We start from the raw sequence: 22,633 nt of genomic DNA, 5'->3' as shown, positions 1-22,633 counted from the left end.
TCAGAAGTGGTGATGTTTACTGATGATCGCACGTCGCGTGGTCCCGTCACGTGCGCTCCAAGCGCGCAGTCCCTGCCCGTGCAACAAGACCTGGATAACATTCAACCTTGGGCTGGTAAGTGGCAAGTAACATTCATGTTAGCTCAAGTGCTAGGCAATGACCATATCCAACAAGAGAGAATCTTATCATCTCCCCTTGACATTCACTGACCTTACCATCGCTGAATCAATTGCCATCAACATCCTTGGGGTCACCATTGACCAGAAATTTAACTGGACCAAGCATAAAAATACAGTGGCTACAAGAGCATTTCAGATGCTGGGAATTCTGCATGGAGTAACTCGCCTCCTGACTCCCCCAAGCTTGTCCACCATCTGCAAGGCACAAACCAGGAGTGTGATGGAATACTCCCTGCTTGTCTAGATTAGTGCAGCTCCAATGCCACAAGAAGCTCGCTTGATCAGCACCCCATCCACATCTTAAAACATTTACTCCCTCCCCCACAAGTGCACAGTGGCAGTAGTGTGTACTATCTACAAGATACACTGCAGGAACTTGCCAAGGTTCCTTTGACAGCGTCTTCCAAACCTGTGACTTCTACCACCCGGAAGAACAAGGGCAACAGACATATAGGAACACCACCTACAAGTTTCCCTCCAAGTCACACCCTGTCCTGACTTGGAAATATATCGTTTCTCCTTTACTGTTGCTGGGTAAAAATTCTGGGTTTTGGCATTGTTCCAGAGTGTAGGTGGATAGGGAGAATTTATAATGATAATGAACTAAAATGGGAGAGGGTTCCAGTGTGTAATATCAAAAGGAGATGTTCACATTTTAAATGTTTCACCAATGGCAATCGAACATTGTTCACCTATGATCCTTCTTTGTTCTACAGGTCTAAAGTTTGAATCCAAATACATGAACTTTCGGATCAGAGCATGCAACAAGGCTGTAGCAGGAGATTATTCTGAACCAATAACCTTGGAAACAAGAGGTGACTCCTTCTGCAATGTTTTGTGTTTTATTACCAATCAGTAAATTTTAGGACCACTTTTCAAAGATTGCATTTCAAGAATTTTTGCATTCAGTGACCAAAATAATTTTGTATCTATTAGTTGGTTTCATTTTAAAATTGAAACTTTATGCAGAAAGTCAAAGATTTAATAATTGTGTTTATAACCCTCTTATAGTGATTTGTTCACCCAGGCTATGTTGCAGCATCAATAGTACTGCCCAATATTGATTTCATTGTGTCTTTCAGTTAATCTCCATTACATTTTTTTTGCTTTTATTCGTGCATTTTCTATGCACTGTAGGAATTTGGTCTACTTTGTAAGTTCAGGAGGTATTAAGTACGGCATGTAAATGTTTTGCTTTAGAATATATTATGTTTTTTTTTATTATTTCATGGAATGTGGGTGTCGCAGACTAGGCCAGCATTTGTTGCTCATTCTCTATTTGCCCTCGAGATGGTGGTAGTGAGCTGCCTTGTTGGAACTGCTACAGTCCATGTGGTGTAAGCACATCCACAGTGCTGTTTGGAAGGGAGCCCCAGGTTTTTGACCCAGCAATAGTGAAGGGACGAAGATATAATTCAAAGTCAGGATGGCGTGTGGCTTGGGCGAGACCTTGCACGTGGTGTTCCCATGCATCTGCTACCTTTGTTCTTCTAGGTGGTAAAGGTTGCGGGTTTGGAAGGTGCTGTTGAAGGAGCCTTGATGAGTTGTTGTAGTGCATCTTGTAGATGGTATACATTGCTGCCACTGTGCTTTGGCGATGGAGGGAGTAATTGTTAAATGCAGTGTATGAGGTGTTAATCAAGTGGGTTGCTTTGTCCTGGATGGTGTCCAGCTTCTTTGAGTGTTGTTGGTACTGCATTTATCCAAACAAGTGGAGAGCATTCCATCGTATCACTGACAAGCCTTGTAGGTAGTGGGCAGGCTTTGAGAGCCAGGAGGTGAGTTACCCACCACAGAATTTCCAGCTTCTGACCTGCTCTTATAGCCACAGTATTTATATGGCTAGTCCAGTTCAGTTTCTGGACAGCAGGAACCTCCAAGATGATAGGGGATTTAGCAATGATACTGTTGATTGTCATGGGGTGATGGTTTGATTCTCTATAATTGGAGAGGGTCATTGCCTGCCACATGTGTGGCGTGAACGTTGCTTGCCATTTATCAGTTCAAGCCTGAATGTTGCCCAGGTCTTGCTGATTATGGATATGGACTGCTTCAGTATCTGCTTCAGGTGATCATGAAAAGATTTTCATTTTGGCTCGCTCCAGTAATTCCACCCTTTTCAGTTACTACTGTTAATTCACACTGAATGAGAGGCCAGTGTTGGAGTCCAATTATTTTCTAGTTTCTCCTAACACTTTTACAGGTCAAGTAAAACAGCCAAAAAAATCCTCTCTGATCTTACCAGCACATCTCCTTGGAGAGAGAGTGAGTGCATTTTTGCTCTGAATAATAAGTCACCAGGATCAGATCAAATGCTTATTGAGGATACTGAGGGAAGTAAGGGTGGAAATTGTGGAGGCACTGGCCATAACCTTCCAATCCTCCTTAGATACAGGGACGATGACCGTGGACTGGAGAATTGCAAATGTTACACCTTAGTTTAAAAAAGGATATAATAAACCCAGAGGTTCTTTGTGTTGATGTGGTTGATGACTCTGGCATGCTTTGCACATCCTCATTACCTTCTCTACCGTTGTTCATTCCTGACCAGTACAGTTTCTGTGAAAATTCTGTGATTCTACACCAATAACCATCCATAATGCCATCGGTCGTGGATCATTTGCTGTTTCTTCCTGAAGTTGGTTGCATTTGTGTTGACTAAATTCATCAGATTGACATTGAGTACATCATCTATTTCGATGTCAAGCTGTCTACTTGTAGGTCTAGAAAAACATCTGCAGTCTTTTTCAGATTTGGTATCCTGCTTAGTGTGTTGAAGTAATCACCTGGTTTGTAACAGCCGTCAAGGTCGTATCCCTGTATTTTTATTAGAAGTCGTTGCAGTCTGAGTGGTGCACTTGTCAGTGGTTTGAGCCAAATTATTTCCAGTGGTTCGTGATCAATTTCCACAATGAATCTTTTGCCAAATAGGTACTTGTGGAATCTTGTTACACCGAATGGCAGAGTGAGTGTCTCACGCTCTATGTTTGAATAACTGGATTGAATCGGGTAGAAAATTTATAGCACAGAAGGAGACCACTTGGCCCATTGTGTCTTCACCAGCCGAAAATACGAGCCACCCAGCCTAATTGTACTTTCCAGCATTTGTTCTGTAGCCCTGCAGGTTATGGCACTTTTTAAACGAGATGAGCTTTTTTATCTCCACCGCCTTTTCAGGCAGAGAGTTCCACACCCTACCACACTCTGGGTGTGGAACTGGGTCAAAAAATGATTCCCCATCTCCCCTCTAATCCTCCTCCCAATCACCATAGTCACTGCTCTCTCTGCTAAGGTAAATAGGCCCTTCCATCTGCTCTATCAGCCTCCTCACACTTTTGTACCTCAATCAAATCTCCCCTCAGCCTCCTCTGTTCCAAGGAGGACAACCCCAGCCTCTCCAAACTTTCATCATTGCTGCAATTTTTCAGTCCTGGCAACATCCTCATAAATCTCCTCTGTACCCTCTCAAGCGTAAATATATCCTTCCTGTGATGAGAAGACCAGAACTGCACACAGTACTCAAGTTGTCACCTACTAATGTTTTATATAGTTCCAGCATAACCTCCCTGCTCTTATGTTCTGTCCTTCAGGGTAATAAAGGAAAGAATTCTATATGCCTTCTTAACCATTTTATAGACCTGTCCTGCTACCTTCAGGGATCTGTGGACTTCCATTCCAAGTTCCTTCATTTCTTCTATACCCCTCTGTATCCTCCCTTTTATTGTGTATTCCATTTGCCTTGTTTGACCTCCCCAAATGCATCACCTTATGCTTCTCCGAGTGGAATTTCATTTGCTGCTTTTTTGCCCACCTGACCAGTCCATTGATATCTTCTTGCAGTCCTCCTCGCTATTAACCACCATAGCTAACTTTTGTGTCCTCTGCAAGCTTCTTGATCATTCCATCTACATTTACGTCCAAATCATTAATATATACCGCAAAAAGCAAGGGACACAGTACTGAGCCCTGCAGAACCCTACTGGAAACTTCTTCCAGTGCAAAAACACCAGTCAACAATTACCCTTTCCTGCCACTAAGTCGACTTTTTTGTATCCAGCTTGCTACATTCCCCTGGATCCCATGGGCTTTTCTCTTTTTAACCAGTCTACCATGCGGGATCTTGTCAAAATCCATGTAGATCATATCAAAAGCACTGCCCTCATCAATTCTCCTTGTTAAGTCCTCAAAAAATTCAATCAAGTTAATCAGACGTGCTTGTTAGTCAGATTGTTCTTGCCATAGACTTTTGGAGCCAAATGCATTTGGTTTGCCATCTTGCACATTGCACGTTCTTGACCCTTTTTGAGATGTGCAACCTTTAAGGCAGTCTCTTTTCTTGGATCATAGTATTGTAGAACACCTGTCTCTTCTGACAATACTTGTTTAAGTGACTCAAACACATGTTGATGGTTCTCCATACATAGGGAACATCTTTCCTTCGCTCTCTAAGCGGTGATACTTTATGGAAAAATTGGGTCTGTATGACACTAAGAAGTTAAAATTCAAGGCATCTCTGCAAGCCCCCTTTGTCCTGGGGAGTAGGCATGTGTTGTACATCTTCAAGTTTTCCTGGGCCAGGATGAATTCCAGAACTTGAATAATAGAGCCGAAAAAGTTAATCTGACCTACGTTCACCTGGCATTTCAAGCCCTTCACAATAAGCTGCTGGCATTAATGAGTGTAGATTTTGGTCATGCTCTTCTTTGGTTTTGCCCATCACTGCAATATCATCAATGCATACACGTGCAGGAATGTTTTCTGTAATTCCGTCCATATACTGGTAGAACAGATCTTAATTGACATAAACCAAAAGGTAATCTCTGGGAGCAGCATCTTCCGAATGGTGTCCTGAAAGTACTAATTTCTTGAGATCCCTCTGCCAAATGAACCAATCAATATCAGCGTTTCGTGTCTAACTTGGAGAAAAACATTGCCCTTGTGAATTTGGGGTTCAGTTCCTATAATGTTGGAATCTTGTGCGAGCATTTCTTTAGAGCAAGATTTAGAAGTCTTGGGTTCAAGCATATTCAGATTGTGCCATCCTTTTTCAGTATGCACATGATAGAGCTACACAGGTTGATGTGGTGATGCATACAATGGATAATGCCATTATAGTTGATGTCATCCAGCTTGCTCTTAAGCTTCTTCTGTATGTGCATGCTACACTTTCTAGAAGGGTCAACCAATGGAATTTGATCTTTGCTGCGGTGTAGTACAGCATCATCTCTGAAGTTTCCTAAAGGGTTGAATCTGTCTGGGTACATCTGCTTGCAGGTCATGGACTGATTCAGTGCAATTAGTCTTGGCCTCTGCTGTCACCTTGGTGACCTCGTGTATGGCCGCAACGTTGAGTTCTGTACACGCCGGTAACCCTGCTATTGCTGGTCTGCTCGCGACCAACAGGTAGAATACTTGTGGTTTCCATGCAGACTTGCCTTAGCTGCATTTCAACGTCAGTGTACCTATGAAATGAATGGGTGACCCATTGTATGCAGTTAATTTGTCTGTCTTTGGATCATTAACTTCCAATGATCCAGATACATCTCCTTCAGGATTCTGACTGGTAAGATGTTCATACTCGCCCCGTGTCGACTTTGGCAGTGAGGGTGTGTTTGTTGCTTTTCTTCGAGCATAAGATGCTGATAAGTAGAAAAAGCCTCTAACTGTTTGACTTCACCCACATTGTGAATGTAACATGATGTATTGAAAGCCTTTTCACTTGCCAGTTGAAGAATTTTTTCACTTTGAATCTTCACTCGGGACTGTCTGGCAGCTAACCTGGTATGTGCTTGCACTTATGCGAGTCTCTGGCGTACTCCCTGTTGTGGCTGCTGGTGTGCTGCACGCACTTTTTGTTTGGTTGTATCTTATCGCAACCTCTGCTTGAACCTCTGGAACCAGATTTCCTACGTAGGTGAGCCCGATGTCCTTTTACACCACATACTTTGCAAAGATCTTGGAGCACAGGACAGCTTCCCAGTGGGTGCAACAGACCGTACTTCCTAGATGGCTTGCTTGTTTTCTGCATCCTGGTTACCATGACAATACTGGTAGCTACACCTAATGCTTGCCACTATGGCTTCATATCTTCTGCCATCTTTTAGCAGTGTGTTAACTTCATGACCTTTATTTTTCTCCAAAAGGTCTTCTGGAAGGCTTCGATCAACGTTATAGTTATAACTAGCTTCTTAATATGTTAAGAAAGCTCAGCTTCCAAAAATTTGCAGTCCTTGCCCATAGCACCTGCTGACAAACTGATCGATTGATTCTTGTGGCTGCTCTCTGTAGGACATCAGCTCCAAATGGTGAATCCATGAAGTTGACTTTTACTTGAAGCTGATCCTCCAGCATGTTCCATAGCTTAACAGAGTTCTTCTGATCCTCAGACAGGCTCGAAGTATTGACTATAGGCAACCCCTCGTTACCAATGGCCATCTTTATTTTCACCACTTGTTTATCTGGCTCTGTAATGGATAAATCTAAAAAGCAAAGCTCCATCCTTTGAGAAGCCCAAATTTGAGTAAGACATTTGCAGCCTTCTAAGTCTTGCTGGGGAACATCTTCCTGATGTTCCCTATCTTTTATGGATGCTCCCGATGTGTAGGGGATTTCAACCTCTCCACTCCATGGAGAGATTCACCAAAGCAGTTGCTGTGTTTTTTTTGTTATTCCGTTCCCTCTTATTTGGGTTTTTTCCCCTTTCACATGCTTTTGTCTTTTATGTGAGAATGGCACTTGAGGACGTCTCAATGGCCCTGCAGCTTCTTTTGCCCGATTCAAAACCAACTGCGCAGCACAACTCTGAACCAACTCGTTGCTCTCGTTCACCACCAATCCAGCTATACCACAGATTGGGTACTCTCTTGTTCTGCAAAGCACTGTCTGTAGAGGGACGAGGCCTCTGTTTTGCACCAGATCTTGTTTGTGGCCACTCCTGTGATCTTCAAACTTGCAACGTTGCCATGTTACATTTCCATGTCTTCACGAGCTCACCAATCTCTCACATAGGACTGGTAAACTATACATACGGTTGGCTTATTTGAAGATACATCACAGGATGGCTCGGCAGCCATCAGTCATAGGGATAACACCGCTACAATTCCTGCACACTGTACTAAAAATATTAAAGCTAATAGAATGTTATCGTTTTTATTGTGAGGGGAATTGATTACAGAAGCGGGGAGGTAATGCTTCAGTTATACAGGGCACTGGTGAGACTACATCTGGAGTACCGTGTTCAGTAATGGTCTCCTTATTTAAGGAAGGATGTAAATGCTTTGAAGCAGTTCAGAAAAGGTTCACTAAACTAACACCAGGAATGGACGGATTGTCTTATGAGGAAAGGTTGGACAGGTTAAGCTTGTATCCGCTGGACTTTAGAAGAGTAAGAGGTGACTTGATTGAAACCTTCAAAATCCTGAGGGGTCTTTGACAGAGTGGATTTGGAGAGGATGTTTGCTTTCGTGGGAGAATCTAGAACTAGGGGTCGCTTGTTTAAGACAGATGAAGAGAAATTTTTTCTTTCAGAGGGTCATGAGTCTTTGGAACTCTCTTCCTCAAAAGGCAATGGAAGCAGAGACTTTGAATATTTTTAAGGCAGAGCTGTATAGATTCTTGACAATGTGGGGGCAGGGGGCATGAAAGGTTTTTGGGGTAGGCAGGCGTATGGAGTGGATCCAGGTCCATGATCTTATTGAACGGCAGAGCAGTCTCAAGGGGCTGAGTGGTCTACTCCTCCTCATTCATATGTTTTTAGTGCATGCACTACTAGCTGCTGATCACATGCTGCTTTACATCCTGGTTACTTGCTCATTTGCATATTTCTTTAGAGTGATTATCACCACAGGCTTGACAGGCCAAATGGCCTCCTGTACTGTAACCATCCTATGACTGTTAATAAGAGGCGTCATGAAGAAAAGCTTTTTATGCAAAAATTGGTCATAATTTGGAATGCGTTGCTTGATAGGGCAGTGGATACAGATTCAATAATAGCTCTCAAGCGGAGAGTATTCCATCACACTCCTGATTTGTGACTTGTAGGTGGTGGACAGTGGACAGGCTGTGGGAGGTCTGAGAGAGGTCAGGACATGAGTTACACACTGCAGGATTCCTAACCTCTGACCTGCTCTTGTAGCCATAGTATTTATATGGCTAATCCTGTTCAGTTTATGGTCCATGGTAACCCACAGGATGTTGATAGTGGGGGATTCAGTGATGGTAATGCCATTGAACATCAAGGGGTGATGGTTAGATTCTGTCTTGTTAGAGATGGTCATTGCCTGGCACTTGTGTGGCGTGAATGTTATTTGTCACTTGTCAGCCCAAGCCTGGATATTGCCCAGGTCTTGCTGCATTTGCACATGGACTGCTTCAGTATCTGAGGAGTCGCGAATAGTGCTGAATGTTGTGCAATCATCAGTGAACATCCCCACTTCTGACCTTATGATGAAAGGAAGGTCACTGATGAAGCAACTGAAGGTGGTTGGGCCTAGGACACTACCCTGAGGAATTTCTGCAGCGATGTCCTGGAACTGGGATGATTGACCTCCAACAACCACAACCACCTTCCTTTGTGCTAGGCATGATCCAACCAACAAAGAGTTTTCCCCTGATTTCCATTAACTCCATTTCGCTAGTGTGCCTCAATGCCACACTCCATCAAATGCTGTCTTGATGCCAAGGGGCAGTCACTCTCACCTCACCTCTGGAGTTAAGCTCTTTTTGAACATGTTTGAATGAAGGCTGTAATGAGGCCAGGTGCTGAGTGGCCCTGCGGAATCCAAACTGAGTGTCAGTAAGCAAGTTATAATACAGGACATACCTAGGCAATTTTTCACATTGCCGGATAGATGCCAGTATTGTAGCTGTACTGGAGCAGTTTGGCTAGGGGCGTGGCAAGTTCTGGAACACCAGTCTTCAGTACTATTGCTGGAATGTTGTCAGGGCCCATAGCCTTTGCAGCACCTCGTGTATTTAGCTGTTTCTTGATATCACGTGGAGTGAATCGAATTGGCTAAAGACTGGCATTTGTGATGCTGGTGACCTCCGGAGGAGGTTGAGATGGGTCATCCACTTGGCACTTTTGGCTGAAGATTGTTGTGAATGCTTCAACCTTATCATTTGCACTGATGTGCTGGGCTCCCTCATTATTGAGGATGGGGATATTTGTGAAGCCGCCTCCTCCAGTGAGTTGTTTAGTCATCCACCACTATTTACTGCTTGATGTGGCAGGACTGCAGAGCTTAGATCTGATCCATTGGTTGTGGAATCAGTTAGCTCTGGCTATCACTTGCTTCTTATGCTGCAAGTGGTCCTGTGTTATGGCGTCACTAGGTTGACAGCTCATTTTTTGGTATGCCTGGTGCTGCTCCTGCCATGCCCTCCTGCATTCTTCTTTGAACCAGGGTTGATCCCTTGGCTTGGTGGTAATGGTAGAGTCGGGGTTATGCCAGGCCGTAAGGTCACAGATTGTGGTCGATTACAATTCTACTGCTGATGGCCCACAGCGCATCTTGGTTGCCCAGTCTTGAGTTGCTAGATCTGTTTGAAATCCATCCCATTTTAGTATGGTGGTAGTGCCACATGATACAATGGAGGGTATCCTCAATGTGAAGACGGGACTTTGTCTCCACGAGGACTGTGCAGTGGACACTCCAACTGATACTGTCATGGACAGGTGCATCTGCAGCAGGCAGGTGAAGATGAGGTCAAGTATATTTTTCCCTCTTGTTGGTTCACTTACCACCTGCTGCAGACCCAGTCTAGCTGCTGTGCCCTGCTGCAGACCCAGTCTAGCTGCTGTGCCCTGCTGCAGACCCAGTCTAGCTGCTGTGCCCTGCTGCAGACCCAGTCTAGCTGCTGTGCCCTGCTGCAGACCCAGTCTAGCTGCTGTGCCCTGCTGCAGACCCAGTCTAGCTGCTGTGCCCTGCTGCAGACCCAGTCTAGCTGCTGTGCCCTGCTGCAGACCCAGTCTAGCTGCTGTGCCCTGCTGCAGACCCAGTCTAGCTGCTGTGCCCTGCTGCAGACCCAGTCTAGCTGCTGTGCCCTGCTGCAGACCCAGTCTAGCTGCTGTGCCCTGCTGCAGACCCAGTCTAGCTGCTGTGCCCTGCTGCAGACCCAGTCTAGCTGCTGTGCCCTGCTGCAGACCCAGTCTAGCTGCTGTGCCCTGCTGCAGACCCAGTCTAGCTGCTGTGCCCTGCTGCAGACCCAGTCTAGCTGCTGTGCCCTGCTGCAGACCCAGTCTAGCTGCTGTGCCCTGCTGCAGACCCAGTCTAGCTGCTGTGCCCTGCTGCAGACCCAGTCTAGCTGCTGTGCCCTGCTGCAGACCCAGTCTAGCTGCTGTGCCCTGCTGCAGACCCAGTCTAGCTGCTGTGCCCTGCTGCAGACCCAGTCTAGCTGCTGTGCCCTGCTGCAGACCCAGTCTAGCTGCTGTGCCCTGCTGCAGACCCAGTCTAGCTGCTGTGCCCTGCTGCAGACCCAGTCTAGCTGCTGTGCCCTGCTGCAGACCCAGTCTAGCTGCTGTGCCCTGCTGCAGACCCAGTCTAGCTGCTGTGCCCTGCTGCAGACCCAGTCTAGCTGCTGTGCCCTGCTGCAGACCCAGTCTAGCTGCTGTGCCCTGCTGCAGACCCAGTCTAGCTGCTGTGCCCTGCTGCAGACCCAGTCTAGCTGCTGTGCCCTGCTGCAGACCCAGTCTAGCTGCTGTGCCCTGCTGCAGACCCAGTCTAGCTGCTGTGCCCTGCTGCAGACCCAGTCTAGCTGCTGTGCCCTGCTGCAGACCCAGTCTAGCTGCTGTGCCCTGCTGCAGACCCAGTCTAGCTGCTGTGCCCTGCTGCAGACCCAGTCTAGCTGCTGTGCCCTGCTGCAGACCCAGTCTAGCTGCTGTGCCCTGCTGCAGACCCAGTCTAGCTGCTGTGCCCTGCTGCAGACCCAGTCTAGCTGCTGTGCCCTTTAGGACTCGGCAAGCTGGGTCAGTAATGGTGCTACTAAGCCACTCTTGGTGATGGACATGGAAGTCCTCCATCCAGAGTATATTCTATGCTTTTGCCACCCTCGGCGCTTCTTCCAAGTGGTGTTCAACATGGAGAAGTATTGATTCCCAGCTGAAGGGGGCTGTATGTGTTAATCAGGAGAATTCCTTGCCTGTGTTTGACCTGATGCCATGAGACTTCATGGGGCCCAGTGTCAATGTTGAAGACTCCCAAGCAACTCCCTTCCAACTGTATACCATTGCTGCCACCTCTGGTGGATCTGTTCTGCCAGTGCGACAGGACATACCCAGGGATGGTGATGGTGGTGTCTGGGACATAGTCATACTCATGGAAACATGCCTTACAATGTCAGGCTGTTGCTTGACTGGCCTGAGATGGCTTTCCCAATTTTGGTACTAGCCCCCAGATGTTAGTAAGTAACATCCAACCCAGCCAATTACCCCCCCCATCAGTCTGCTCTCGATCATCAGTAAAGTGATGGAAGGGGTCATCAGCTGTGCTGTCAAGCAGCATTTACTCAGCAAAACCTGTTTGCTGATCCTTGGGCCACTCAGCTCCTGACCTCATTACAGCCTTGGTTCAAACATGGACAAAAGAACTGAACTCCGGAGGTGAGGTGAGAGTGATTGCCCTTGACATCAAGGCAGCATATGTCCAAGTATGGCATCAAGGAGCCCTAGCAAAACTGGAGTCAGTGGGAATCGGAGAAAACTCTCTACTGGTTTAAATAATACCTAACACAAAGGAAGATGGTTGTGGTTGTTGGAGGTCAGTTATCTCAGTTCCAGGACATCACTGCAGGAGTTCCTCAGGGTAGTGTCCACGGCCTGACCATCCTCAGGTGCTTCATCAATGACCTCTCCATCATAAGGTCAGAAGTGGGGTGTTCACTGATGATTGCAAAATGTTCGCCATTCGCGACGATTCAGATGCTAAAGCAGTCCATGTGCAAATGCAGCAAGACATTGGCAATATCCAGGCTTGGGCTCACAAGTGGCAAGTAACATTCACGCCACACAAGTGCCAGGCAATGAACATCTCCAACAAGAGAGAATCTAAACATCGCCCCTTCACATTCAATGGCATTATTATCGCTGAGTCCCCCATAATCAACTTCCTGGTGGGTTACCATTGACCAGAAACTGAACAGGACTAGCCATATAAATACTGTGGCTGCAAGAGCAGGTCAGAGACTAGGAATCCTGCGGCGTGTAACTTGCGTCCTGATCCCACAAAGCCTGTCCACCATCTACAAGGCACAAGTCAGGAGTGTGATGGAATACTCTCCACTTGCCTGGATGAGTGCAGCTCCAACATCACTCAAGAAGCTTGACACCATCTAGGACAAAGCAGCCTGTGTGATTGGCACACCTTCCACATACATTCACTCCCTCCACCACCACGCACAGTAGCAGTAGTGTGTACCATCTACAAAATGCACTGCAGAAACTCACCAAGGCTCCTTAGGCAGCACTTTCCAAACCTAAGACTGCTGTCTAGAAGGACAAGGGCAGCAGACACATGGGAAGACCACCACCACCTGGAAGTTCTCTTCCCCCCCCCCCCCCCCAAGCTACTCACCATCCTGGCTTGGAAATATATTGCCGTTCCTTCACTTTTCGCTGGGTCAAAATCTTGGAACTCCCTCCCTAACAGCACTGGGTGTACTTACACCACATGAACTGCAGCGATTCAAAAAGATAGCTTGCCACCACCCTCTCAAGGGCAATTAGGGGTGGCCCAGCCAGCAATGCCCACATCACAATGAATAAAAAAGAAAGGACTTGGCAGGGTCAGCGGGGCTAAGTTTGCTGTTGTCGTTTCTGGCGCCTAAGTCAATGCCAGGTGGTTTGTCCAATTCTATTGCTTAGACTTTTTAATGGATTGATGCAACTGAGTGGATTGCTAGGCCATTTTAGAGGGCAGGTAAGAGTCAACCACTTTGCTTGTGGTATGGAGTCGTATGTAGGTCAGACCAGGTAAAGACAGCAGATTTGCTTCCCTAAAGGACATTAGTGAACCAGATGGGTTTTTATGACAATCAACAATGGTTTCATGGTGATCATCAGACCTTTAATTTCAGATTTTTATTGAATTCACATTTCACCATCTGCTGGGTAGGATTCGAACCCAGTTCCCCAGAGCATTCCCCTGGGCCTCTGGATTACACCTCTGCCACCATCCTGTGACACAGAAACACTGATTCAGTACTTCAGGCTGGGCAATCCCAAAGAGGATGCCTTTGCGAGGGCATTCCCCCAGCTACTTCAAAAGGTTCACTGGATTTCTTCTTTGGGGAAGTGTCTTCCCTTGGATAATCGGTGCACATTCACTACTTGGAAAAACTGTACTGCATGGGACCTTGACAGCTCTCCTCCAAATATCACAGCCTCCAACTTGAGGATTCTTTTGTGGACTGAGAATCTAGGAATTGAAGATTTTGTGCCCTGTGTCAGAACAGCATTAGGCAATTAATAGCGAAGGAGGCATCAAAATTAGCTGGAGTATTATTCTCACTATTGCTTTCTTGAGGATCCAGTTTTTTAAAAATATATTTGTTCATGGGATGCGGGTGTTGCTGGCTAGGCCAGCATTTATTGCCCATTTCTCATTGCCCTTGAAGGCAGCTAAACACCACCTTCTCTTGAGCCGCTGCAGTCCATGTGGTGTAGGTACACCGGCGCAGTTAGGGAGGGAATTCCAGGATTTTGGCTCAACGACAGTGAAGGAATGGCGATATATTTCCAAGTCAGGGTGGCATGTAGCTTGGAGGGGAACTTGCAGGTGGTTGTGTTCCCATATATCTGCTGCCCTTGTCCTTCTAGATGGTAGTGGTTGTGGGTTTGGAAGGTGCTGTCTGAGGGGTATTGGTGAGTTCCTGCAGCACATCTTATCTTGTAGATGGTACACACTGCTACCAGTGTGTAGGTGGTGGAGGGAGTGAATGTTTGTGGGTGGGGTGCCAATCAAGTGGTCTGCTTTGTCCTAGGTGGTGTCAAGCTTCTTGAGTGTTGTTGGAGCTGCAGTCAACCAGGCAAGTGGAGAGTATTCCATCACACTCCTGACTTGTGCCTTGTAGATGGTGGACAGGCTTTTGGGGATCAGGAGGTGAGTTACTCACCGCAGGATCCCTAGCCTTTGACCTGTTCTTGCGGCCACAGTATTTATATGGCTAGTCCAGTTCAATTTCTGGTCAGTAGTAACACCCAGGATGTTGTTAGGTGGGGTGGGGGGGGCGCTAGATCAGCGATGATGGTAATGACAATGGTTGTTAAGGGCTGATGGTTAAATTCTCTCTTGTTGGTGGTGGCCATTGTCTGCACTTGTGTGGCATGAATGTTACTTGCTGCTTGTCAGCCCAAGCCTAGATAATGTCCAGGTCTTGCTGCATTTGGCAATAAACCTTCAGTATCTGTGGAGTCGCAAATGATGCTGAACGTTGCGCAATCATCAGCGAACATCCCCACTTCTCACCTTATGATGGAAGGAAAGTCACTGATGAAGCAGCTGAAGATGGTTGGGCCTCGGACACTAACCTGAGGAACTCCTGCAGTTATGTCCTGGAACTGAAATGATTGACCTCCAACAACCACAACCATCTTTCTTTGTGCTAGGTATGACCCCAACCTACAGAAGTTTCCCCTAATTCCCACTGACTCTAGTTTTGCTAGGGCTCTTTAATGCCATACTCAGTCAAATGTTGCCTTGATGTTGAGGGCAATCATTCACATCTCACCATTTGAGTCGTTCCCAGGCCTATTTCCCAAGTTGTATTTAATTGGATTCCAACTGGCAGTGTTTATGTAGAAGCTAGACAAAATTCTCCTCTCTTCGAGTCAGTTTAAGTTTAATTTTCTTCATTTTTGCAATCTTTTTTTTTTGCAGCGTGTTTATTTCCTCCAGGAGGGTTATGCTGCTCCTAAATCTGGACTGCCTTTGCATGGCTCTTGCACTGTGAATAATGCACAAATGGAGAAAGATAAATTGCCTACTTTGTAGGCTCTTAATTCCTTTGATTTGGGTCTTGATGTCATCCTTCTCATATTTCAGGTGTTTCTAAGATTATTTTGCTCCAGTTGAGAATTTTAGCAAGGGGTCACGAGAGAATAGCTTCAGGTCATAAATAGATAATATTGCATACAGCCTGGGCTCCACACAAGATGGAAACTGGAATCTATGGGCAGGAGTTTTCGCTGAGCGGGCAGGCGCATGCCCAACCTGCTCAAGCGTAAAATGACACATGATGATGTCGGGCGAGCGTCCCGATGTCATCGCACACTTGTGCAATATTTCAGGTGGCGGGAGCGCGTGAGAGTCAGCAGCATGCCTGCCAACAATTAAAAGGCCTATTAAGGCCATTAAAGTCCCAATTAAATGTCATTTTTTGCTGCCTATCCAACTTTGCGTTTGGCGGGCAGGTGAAAAGGCCAAGCGACCTTTGCACTTTTTAGGAAACCTCATTCACGGGCATGATGAAGTTTCCAACAGCAAATAAAAATAAAATATAAATTTTAACATTTCATTAAGAACATCAATAACAACTTAAAATTATTTATTTTTAATTCTCAAACTCGTCATCTCCCTGAGGCAGCTATGTGCCTCAGGGAGCTTTTTCAGCATGCATCTGCGCACATGTGCGGAGTTGCGCACTCGCCCTCTTTCTCTTTCTCTCTCTCCCCCCCCCCCCCCCCCACCCCCCTACAGCACACGTTTCACACTAGGTGGGCCTTAATTGGCCCGCCAGTGTGAAATCGCGGGTGGCGGTCAGCTTCCCAAACACTCCCACTGCCCCTGCAAAGCCCGACCAATGAGGGAAAAATCCTGGCCTATGTTTATGATGATGCAGATGGGCAAGCTTAGCACTTGGCTTCCTGAATAATCATAGGAACTAGGACAACTTAATTAGTTCTGAAGAGTGAAGCCAGTTCTAAAAGTAGGTAGTCTACCTTTCCATTCTCCATTGAAAAAAGATTTCTAAGCTTCAGAAATGTTTCAGGATTCCATATTTTTTGAAATGTGCCTTGCCTATGATCTGTCTTTCCACAACCCCACCTCGAATGAAAGCTACTGAGACTGGAAGTTAAAAGGGCTCCCTGAGTAAAACTTAACTGTTTTAATGCTACTGTGCAATTAGATTTGAGAGCTCACCAGTTTATGTTTGGAGTCTAAGCTCTCCTGGTGGAACATTGTTACTCCAGGGGCAGAATTTTATGTCAGCAGGATTTTATGGTCCCGTCAAAGTCAATGGACTTTTGAATGGCTCGTCGCGTTTTACGGCCCTGCCCCTTACGTGATGGGGCCGTAAAATTCTGTCCCAGATTTATCAAGGTTGTATTTTGCATGATTTACTTTATATTTCTTGAATGTTTTAACTGTATTGCATGAATTATTTTAAAACACTTTACATTTTTCAGATTTTAAGAATGCCATTTCTCATTATTTCCCTATGTCCTAAAATGTTGATCAAGTTATTTTTGTACCAATTTGTTCATAGGTTTCAACTTCAGCTTTGATAGCACAACTGCACACCAGAACTTAAAAGTTGATGATTTTAGTGTTGAATGGGACTCTTCGGGTGGAAAAGGCCAGGAGAGTAAAATAAAAGGAAAAGAAAACAAGGGCAGGTAATAATTTTATCGTGTTTACTATTTTTTTGGGAGCACAAAGTTTTGTACCTAATAAACTGTCACTGTTTTCCAGGACCATAACCTGTGGATCTAACCTACTGCAGTAGAGGTTATTGTATCAACAACTATACTTGAAAATAATTCTGTAATACAAACATATAATGAAAAGAATTAATCCAATTAATTTGTACTACTAAAAGTGCAGACTATTTGGAAGAATCTATTTAACACCTGTTGGGTTCAGTACTATGCACGTTTCAGGTGGATGTATTGTGAATATTTGATCTAAAGCAGGAAATTTTTTTCCTTCCCAATTTTTGCTTACAGTATCCCCACCATGCAGTTATGATCAGTCACTGGGAATTTCCATGTGCTTTTTCCACCCCGTTACTGTAATTTTGAAGAAAAACCATATATGCTTGTGAACTGGGTTTCAACAAAGTTACTGCAGTAAAACAGAGGAAGCCTGTGGAAGTTCTGGATATAGGTGCAAATTTTTTTTTTGCTCCAGGATTCAATATGAATACATTGAAACAGGAAATTAGCCCTCTTGTTTTCCACAGCATAGGAACAGAAGTAGTCCATTCATCCCCTTGAGCCTTTTCCACCATTGTCAGATCAAATCTGAAGTTCAAACATGCACATGTACTGGCTTGCACAGTGCTAGTAGCTTCCCAACCCTGTAACATATTGTGCAGAAAATATACAGAATAGCCACAAGTCCAGTGACATAATAAAGTACGTGTTCAGATCCTAATTCCTAAAATTTCTAATATCCTTTCTCCTACTTCAAGTTTAATTATCTTTGGAAAACTTTTAAGATGCTGGCTACTGCAGAGATAGGGAAAATGGTGCAAAGCAATCACTGAATTCCATTCTAAATCTGAGGGAATTTAAGGGGCAATCCGTTGTCAGGTTTCGAATGAACAGGAGTCATTTGGTTTTGCTCTTGCAGTGTGACCCCTTGATTATATTGCCTTTAAAATCCATTTTCTCATGAGCAATATCATTTGCATAGAAGCCATTTTTTTTTAAATCTGTCCATATGCAATTTTATTTAAATTTTCCAAGTGTTTACATAGAATATTGTGCTAATCTACTTATTTTCATCATCTCACAGTGGCCATGTTTCCTTGGTGAAGCGCAATATGAGGTGAAATATAATAGTTGCATAGTTTGAGCTTAGCTGGTAGCAGTAGCACACTGATAACCATAATTGCATTTTTTCTACTAATGGGAATAGTGTGGAACTGATCTGCCAGCCTTATCATCAATCCTTTCAATTTTCTTGTTGATTTTAGAATGCATCCACCTTGTACAGGTTGCAGTTCAGTAGACTCACCCTTGATTAAATTTAGAGTGCAGGGAATCTAATCTTGGTTACCCCCAGTTAATGGTCTCTGCTGGTTTAGATTTGATATTTGGCCGCCTCATGACTGAAATGTTCCTTTCCTTGCCATTTTTAACCAGTAAATGTATTAAAGCAGCTAGAAATTTGTTACTGTGTGCTTTAGGAGTTGAGTAGGGTAATTGGTGAACTATATTGTAATAAAATCACAAGTGGCTTAAAATCAAACTTCTAGATGCTCAGATACTTTATACCATCAAATAGAGATTTATAAATATGGTAACAGCTGGTAGAACAGCGCTCAGCATTTTCTTGTTTGCACAACATGGGTGAAGTACTGCTTTGCAGATTCTGTATTTCACTAGCTGTCTGTTTAGGGTAATAGGAAATCATAGTTTCTACCCACTAATTTGATTTACAATGCACTTGCCATCTTTTCCCTACTAAAATGCCTGATAAGCACTAATTTTTAAATAACAAAGTGCTGGAAATTCTCAGCAAATTAAGCAGTACCTATGGGGGTGGGGGAAAGGAATTAACATTTCAGGCTGATAACCTTTCGTCAGAACTGAGAAATGCTACAGATCTAATATTTTCCTGCAACAATACTTAAAACCAGTTACATCTGTAGCATTTTCTAGCTCTGAAAGGTCATTGACCTGAACTCTCCACAGATGCTAACTGACCTGCTGAATATGTCCAGCATTGTTATTTCAGATTTCCAGTGTCTTGCCGTACTTTGTACTAATTTTTAATGATGTAACTATTTGGCAGCAGGAGTCATGAGAAGCAGTGATGGTGCCCACAGTGTTTATGTTGCTATCTTTTGTCCATGAAAAACAATTAATTTCAAAATTTAAGTTAATGCATATTTACTCATTTTTAACTTAGTTTTTGTGTCTTTTAAAAGCTGTTACAATTATTGCTTAGAGAAAGTTCACCAGTGACTTGGCAGATAAAATAACGAGTGGCTTTGATATGATTTGTTTTTTTCTTGCAGCATTTATAAGTTGTGTACAGCCAAAAAAGACAGTTTCCAAAAGCGTACAATCTCTGAATTGAGCTTTGCACGTTGCGAATGTATATCACAAGATTAACAGTTGCCCTTTTACCATGACATTGTACAACAGAGATCACAATTCCTGCTTACCCATCACCCCTATGCTCACTAATCTACACTGACTCCTTGTCTGACAATGCGCCAATTTAAACATTTTTATCCTGGTTTTCAAACTTCCCCACGGCCTAGCCCCTCGCCATTTTTGTAACCTGCTACAGTCCTGCAACCCTCTGATTTCTGTGTTCCTCCAATTGTGCATGTTTAAATTTAACCATTCCATCATTGGCGGCCTTGCCTACCTACCTTGGCCCTGAGCCTCTCTAGCTCTCTCCTCTCCTTTAAGAAGCTTCTTAACGCTTAACCAAAAACTTGGTAAAAGAGCTGTGTCCCCCAATATCTCTCTGACTCGGTGTCAAATTTTATTAACGTTCCAGTAAAGAACCTTGGGATGTTTTATTACATCAAAGGTACTATATTAATGCAAGTTGTTGTTGGAATTCTCACCATGCACCTTTGTCCAGCCAAAAGGCAGTAAATCAACTTCTGACTCAAAAGTGAGGGTTAGGGTTAACCACAGCTGGAGGGGGGCCTGGGTTGCAGTGATCTGTAAGTGCAAGAGATCACCTCCCTCCAGCAAAGCAGGTAGTGGAAGGGGAAAGCTTTACTGACTCTTGGTGGAATGGTGGGTGGGTAAAAGAGAAGCCCAGAGCAGTTGAAATGCCCCAAAGGCCCCACCAAGGATTTTTTTTCCCTCTAACTTTAGTGGAATTGTGTCTTCCCGCCAGCTTCATCTGGCAGGATGGCCACAGCAGGTGTCCCACTCAGGAACAGGTTAAAATCTTACAGTGCACTGTAATTGAAAATTGGGGTCCAATTAGAATCCTGCTGGATTAAGACAGGAACCTCAACTACTGCCAAAACTAATAGGGTTAAAAAGGGGAATTTGATGGGAGGGAGCATGAGAAGGAGCAGTTTGATTTTACGGGGACAGTTGTTTATTCATTCATGAGATGTGGCGTTGCTGGCAAGGCCAACATTTAATGCCCATACCTAATTGCACTTGAGCTGGTGATGAATTGCTGTCTTGGGTACAACTGAGTGGCCTGCTAGACCAGTTCAGGGGGCAATTAAAAGTCAACCATATTTTTGTGGGCCTCAGTCTCATAGACGAGACCAGTAAGGATGGCAGTTTCCCTTCCCTAAAGGACACTAACGAATTGGATGAATTTTTGCAATAATTCAGTAATTTTGTGGTCACCATTACTGACTGATACTAGCCTTTTTATTCCAGATTTGACTTAATCAATTGAATTTAAATTTCCCAGCTTCCATTGTGGGATCCTGAGTTCTGTACGCAATGATCCCAGGCAGTTTCTGTTAGCTACTCACCTGGAATAAACTGTGAAGCCTTGGACACTTAATTCTGAAACAATTCCAAAATATTTGGTCAGAGTGTATATTAGCAAATCAATGTAGCCACATCACAATTTGTTTATTTCTCCACATTTGAACAGCATTCTTAAAAACAAAGAGCATCATTTAAATTAATCCTTATGTTTTCCTTTTAATTCCAAAAATCTTACTGAATTTGGAATAAATTATTTGGGACAGAAATTCTGTTGCTATCTTCAAATGATTAACACACTAAAAATGTGCAATTTTAAAATGTGCAATTTTAAAATGTTTTGATCCTTTGGTAGTCAGTGCATACTGATGGAAATTGTTAGCATGTTGCAAACTATTGAGTTTCTTTCTTAGCAGAAGTGGTTTGTCTTCTTTTTGCCCCTACTTCATTAAATTAGGGCTACCCCCAGGATTATCCATGCATAACTTTTTACATTTAAATCCTTCCTGAATTGTTTTGGTTAAGTGTTTTACACAGTCTTCTCAAAAGTAGCTGTGGTTATCAGGTCTTCTACTATAGTAAATAAGCTCTGTAAATAACTTAAATTTTAATTTCATATTTATAAAAGCATGCCTCAATTTAAAAACTGCTTGTGCTTTATTCTGTAAGTGACTGTACAGCTGTACAGAAGCACTGATCTGCTTCCTAGAGTGAAATTTACCCTGCCTATGCAGTTTATTTTTCATGATTAATGCTTGCTTTACAGCTTCAGATGTGTATGTGGGTTTCAAAACCACTACCTTCAGGAGCCTTCACTTCACTTCCAAGCGTATAGTTTTTAATTTGTGGTGATTTGTGATTAAATCCCTCTGGGTGCAGTTTTGTGAATTTCTTTTCCCCCTCCAATTTTTAGTAAGATGCCCTTTATTTTTGCTATAGATTTCCCATTAAAGTCCTGGGTAAAGGGTATCGTAAAAATTGGATGCTGACCATGTAATTGCCCTAAAAACATGTGGATTATGCATATTGATGCTCTGTATGGCATAAGCTTATTTGCAGGAGATCTGTGTGCGTAGGGGGGTGGTGGTGGGGGCAGGCAATTGCAGTGTTGGGTATGGAGATTCTAGTTAAATCTCCAGATTAAATACTTCTGTGTTTGGAGCTGAAGTGAACACTTTTCAGGTAGCCCTCGATCAATCAATCATCGTTCTAAATGTTAACTTCTCTTTAATATTCCTTTCCTGCGGATTCATTCTTAATTTTTTGGTGAGTAAGTTTTGTGTGTTTGAAAAGCTATACTGTATTTTTCCTTTTTTCACTGGTGCATGCATCCAATTGTTTTTTCACTCTCCACCAATCTGTTATTTACTTGAAATATCAAACATTAGAACATAATCTAGTGGACCCTTGCATAGTCCTTGAGCAGCTACATAAAAACTTATTTATAGAAACAGGGTATGGGCTGAGGACAAGTCACAAAAAGTGTTATCAGATGCGAACGGTCTAGTGCAGTTATAAAGTAACTTGAATAAAGCACTTAAAAGCTCCTTGTAACAAATTGTCTACAAGTCACATGATTTCTCTGATAACTACTATTCAATTATGTTGCCATGATTCGTTCTGCCTAAAACTCATTAAATAAGTAGTTTTAACAAGGTTGCAGATTAAATGGCAGCGCTTGATCTTAAGTCAATTGCACAAATCACGTAGTTGAAATATAAGCTTCTCTTTGTCATTTTGTTTATATAATTTCCTTCTTCCTTGATTCTTGCCATGGTTACTGAATGTGAACTAGTCTTGCTGTCCTTTCATTATTCTGTAGAAGTGGTACACCATCTCCAAAAAGAACATCAGTGTCCTGCCGACCAGCATCGGGAAGAAGTAACCGAGATCGTTTTACTGGTGAATCTTATACGGTTTTAGGTAACACTATGCTTTTATGTATAAAAACTGCAATATAGTGTCTGTTGCAACTTGCTGTTCTGAAGCTTTCACTTAGTGCTTTAATTTTCAGAATATTTTATATGTTGTTCAATAATAGATTTGAGATGTTCGCAAACAATAAAACCATGGAATAGATGCAGG

General features: G+C 43.7%; 1 protein-coding gene across 3 annotated transcripts in view; it reads left to right on the top strand.

Annotated features, from left to right (window-relative positions):
• The window catches only part of fsd1l (fibronectin type III and SPRY domain containing 1-like), a 72,399-nt gene that overhangs the window by 34,019 nt on the left and 15,747 nt on the right, over positions 1-22,633 (top strand). For 2 of the 3 annotated variants that reach the window (XM_078569768.1, XM_078569779.1), the window contains exons 8-11: positions 897-995; positions 16,663-16,792; positions 17,916-17,948; positions 22,371-22,471. In XM_078569768.1, the coding sequence (XP_078425894.1) occupies positions 897-995; positions 16,663-16,792; positions 17,916-17,948; positions 22,371-22,471 (363 nt within the window). The remainder of the gene's footprint in view (positions 1-896; positions 996-16,662; positions 16,793-17,915; positions 17,949-22,370; positions 22,472-22,633) is intronic. The other variant, XM_078569773.1, reaches the window with a different exon arrangement.

The sequence above is a fragment of the Cetorhinus maximus genome, chromosome 2 (genome assembly GCF_964194155.1).
Source record: "Cetorhinus maximus chromosome 2, sCetMax3.hap1.1, whole genome shotgun sequence".
Taxonomy (NCBI): Eukaryota; Metazoa; Chordata; class Chondrichthyes; order Lamniformes; family Cetorhinidae; genus Cetorhinus; species Cetorhinus maximus.
This window is presented reverse-complemented; position numbering and strand designations above follow the sequence as displayed.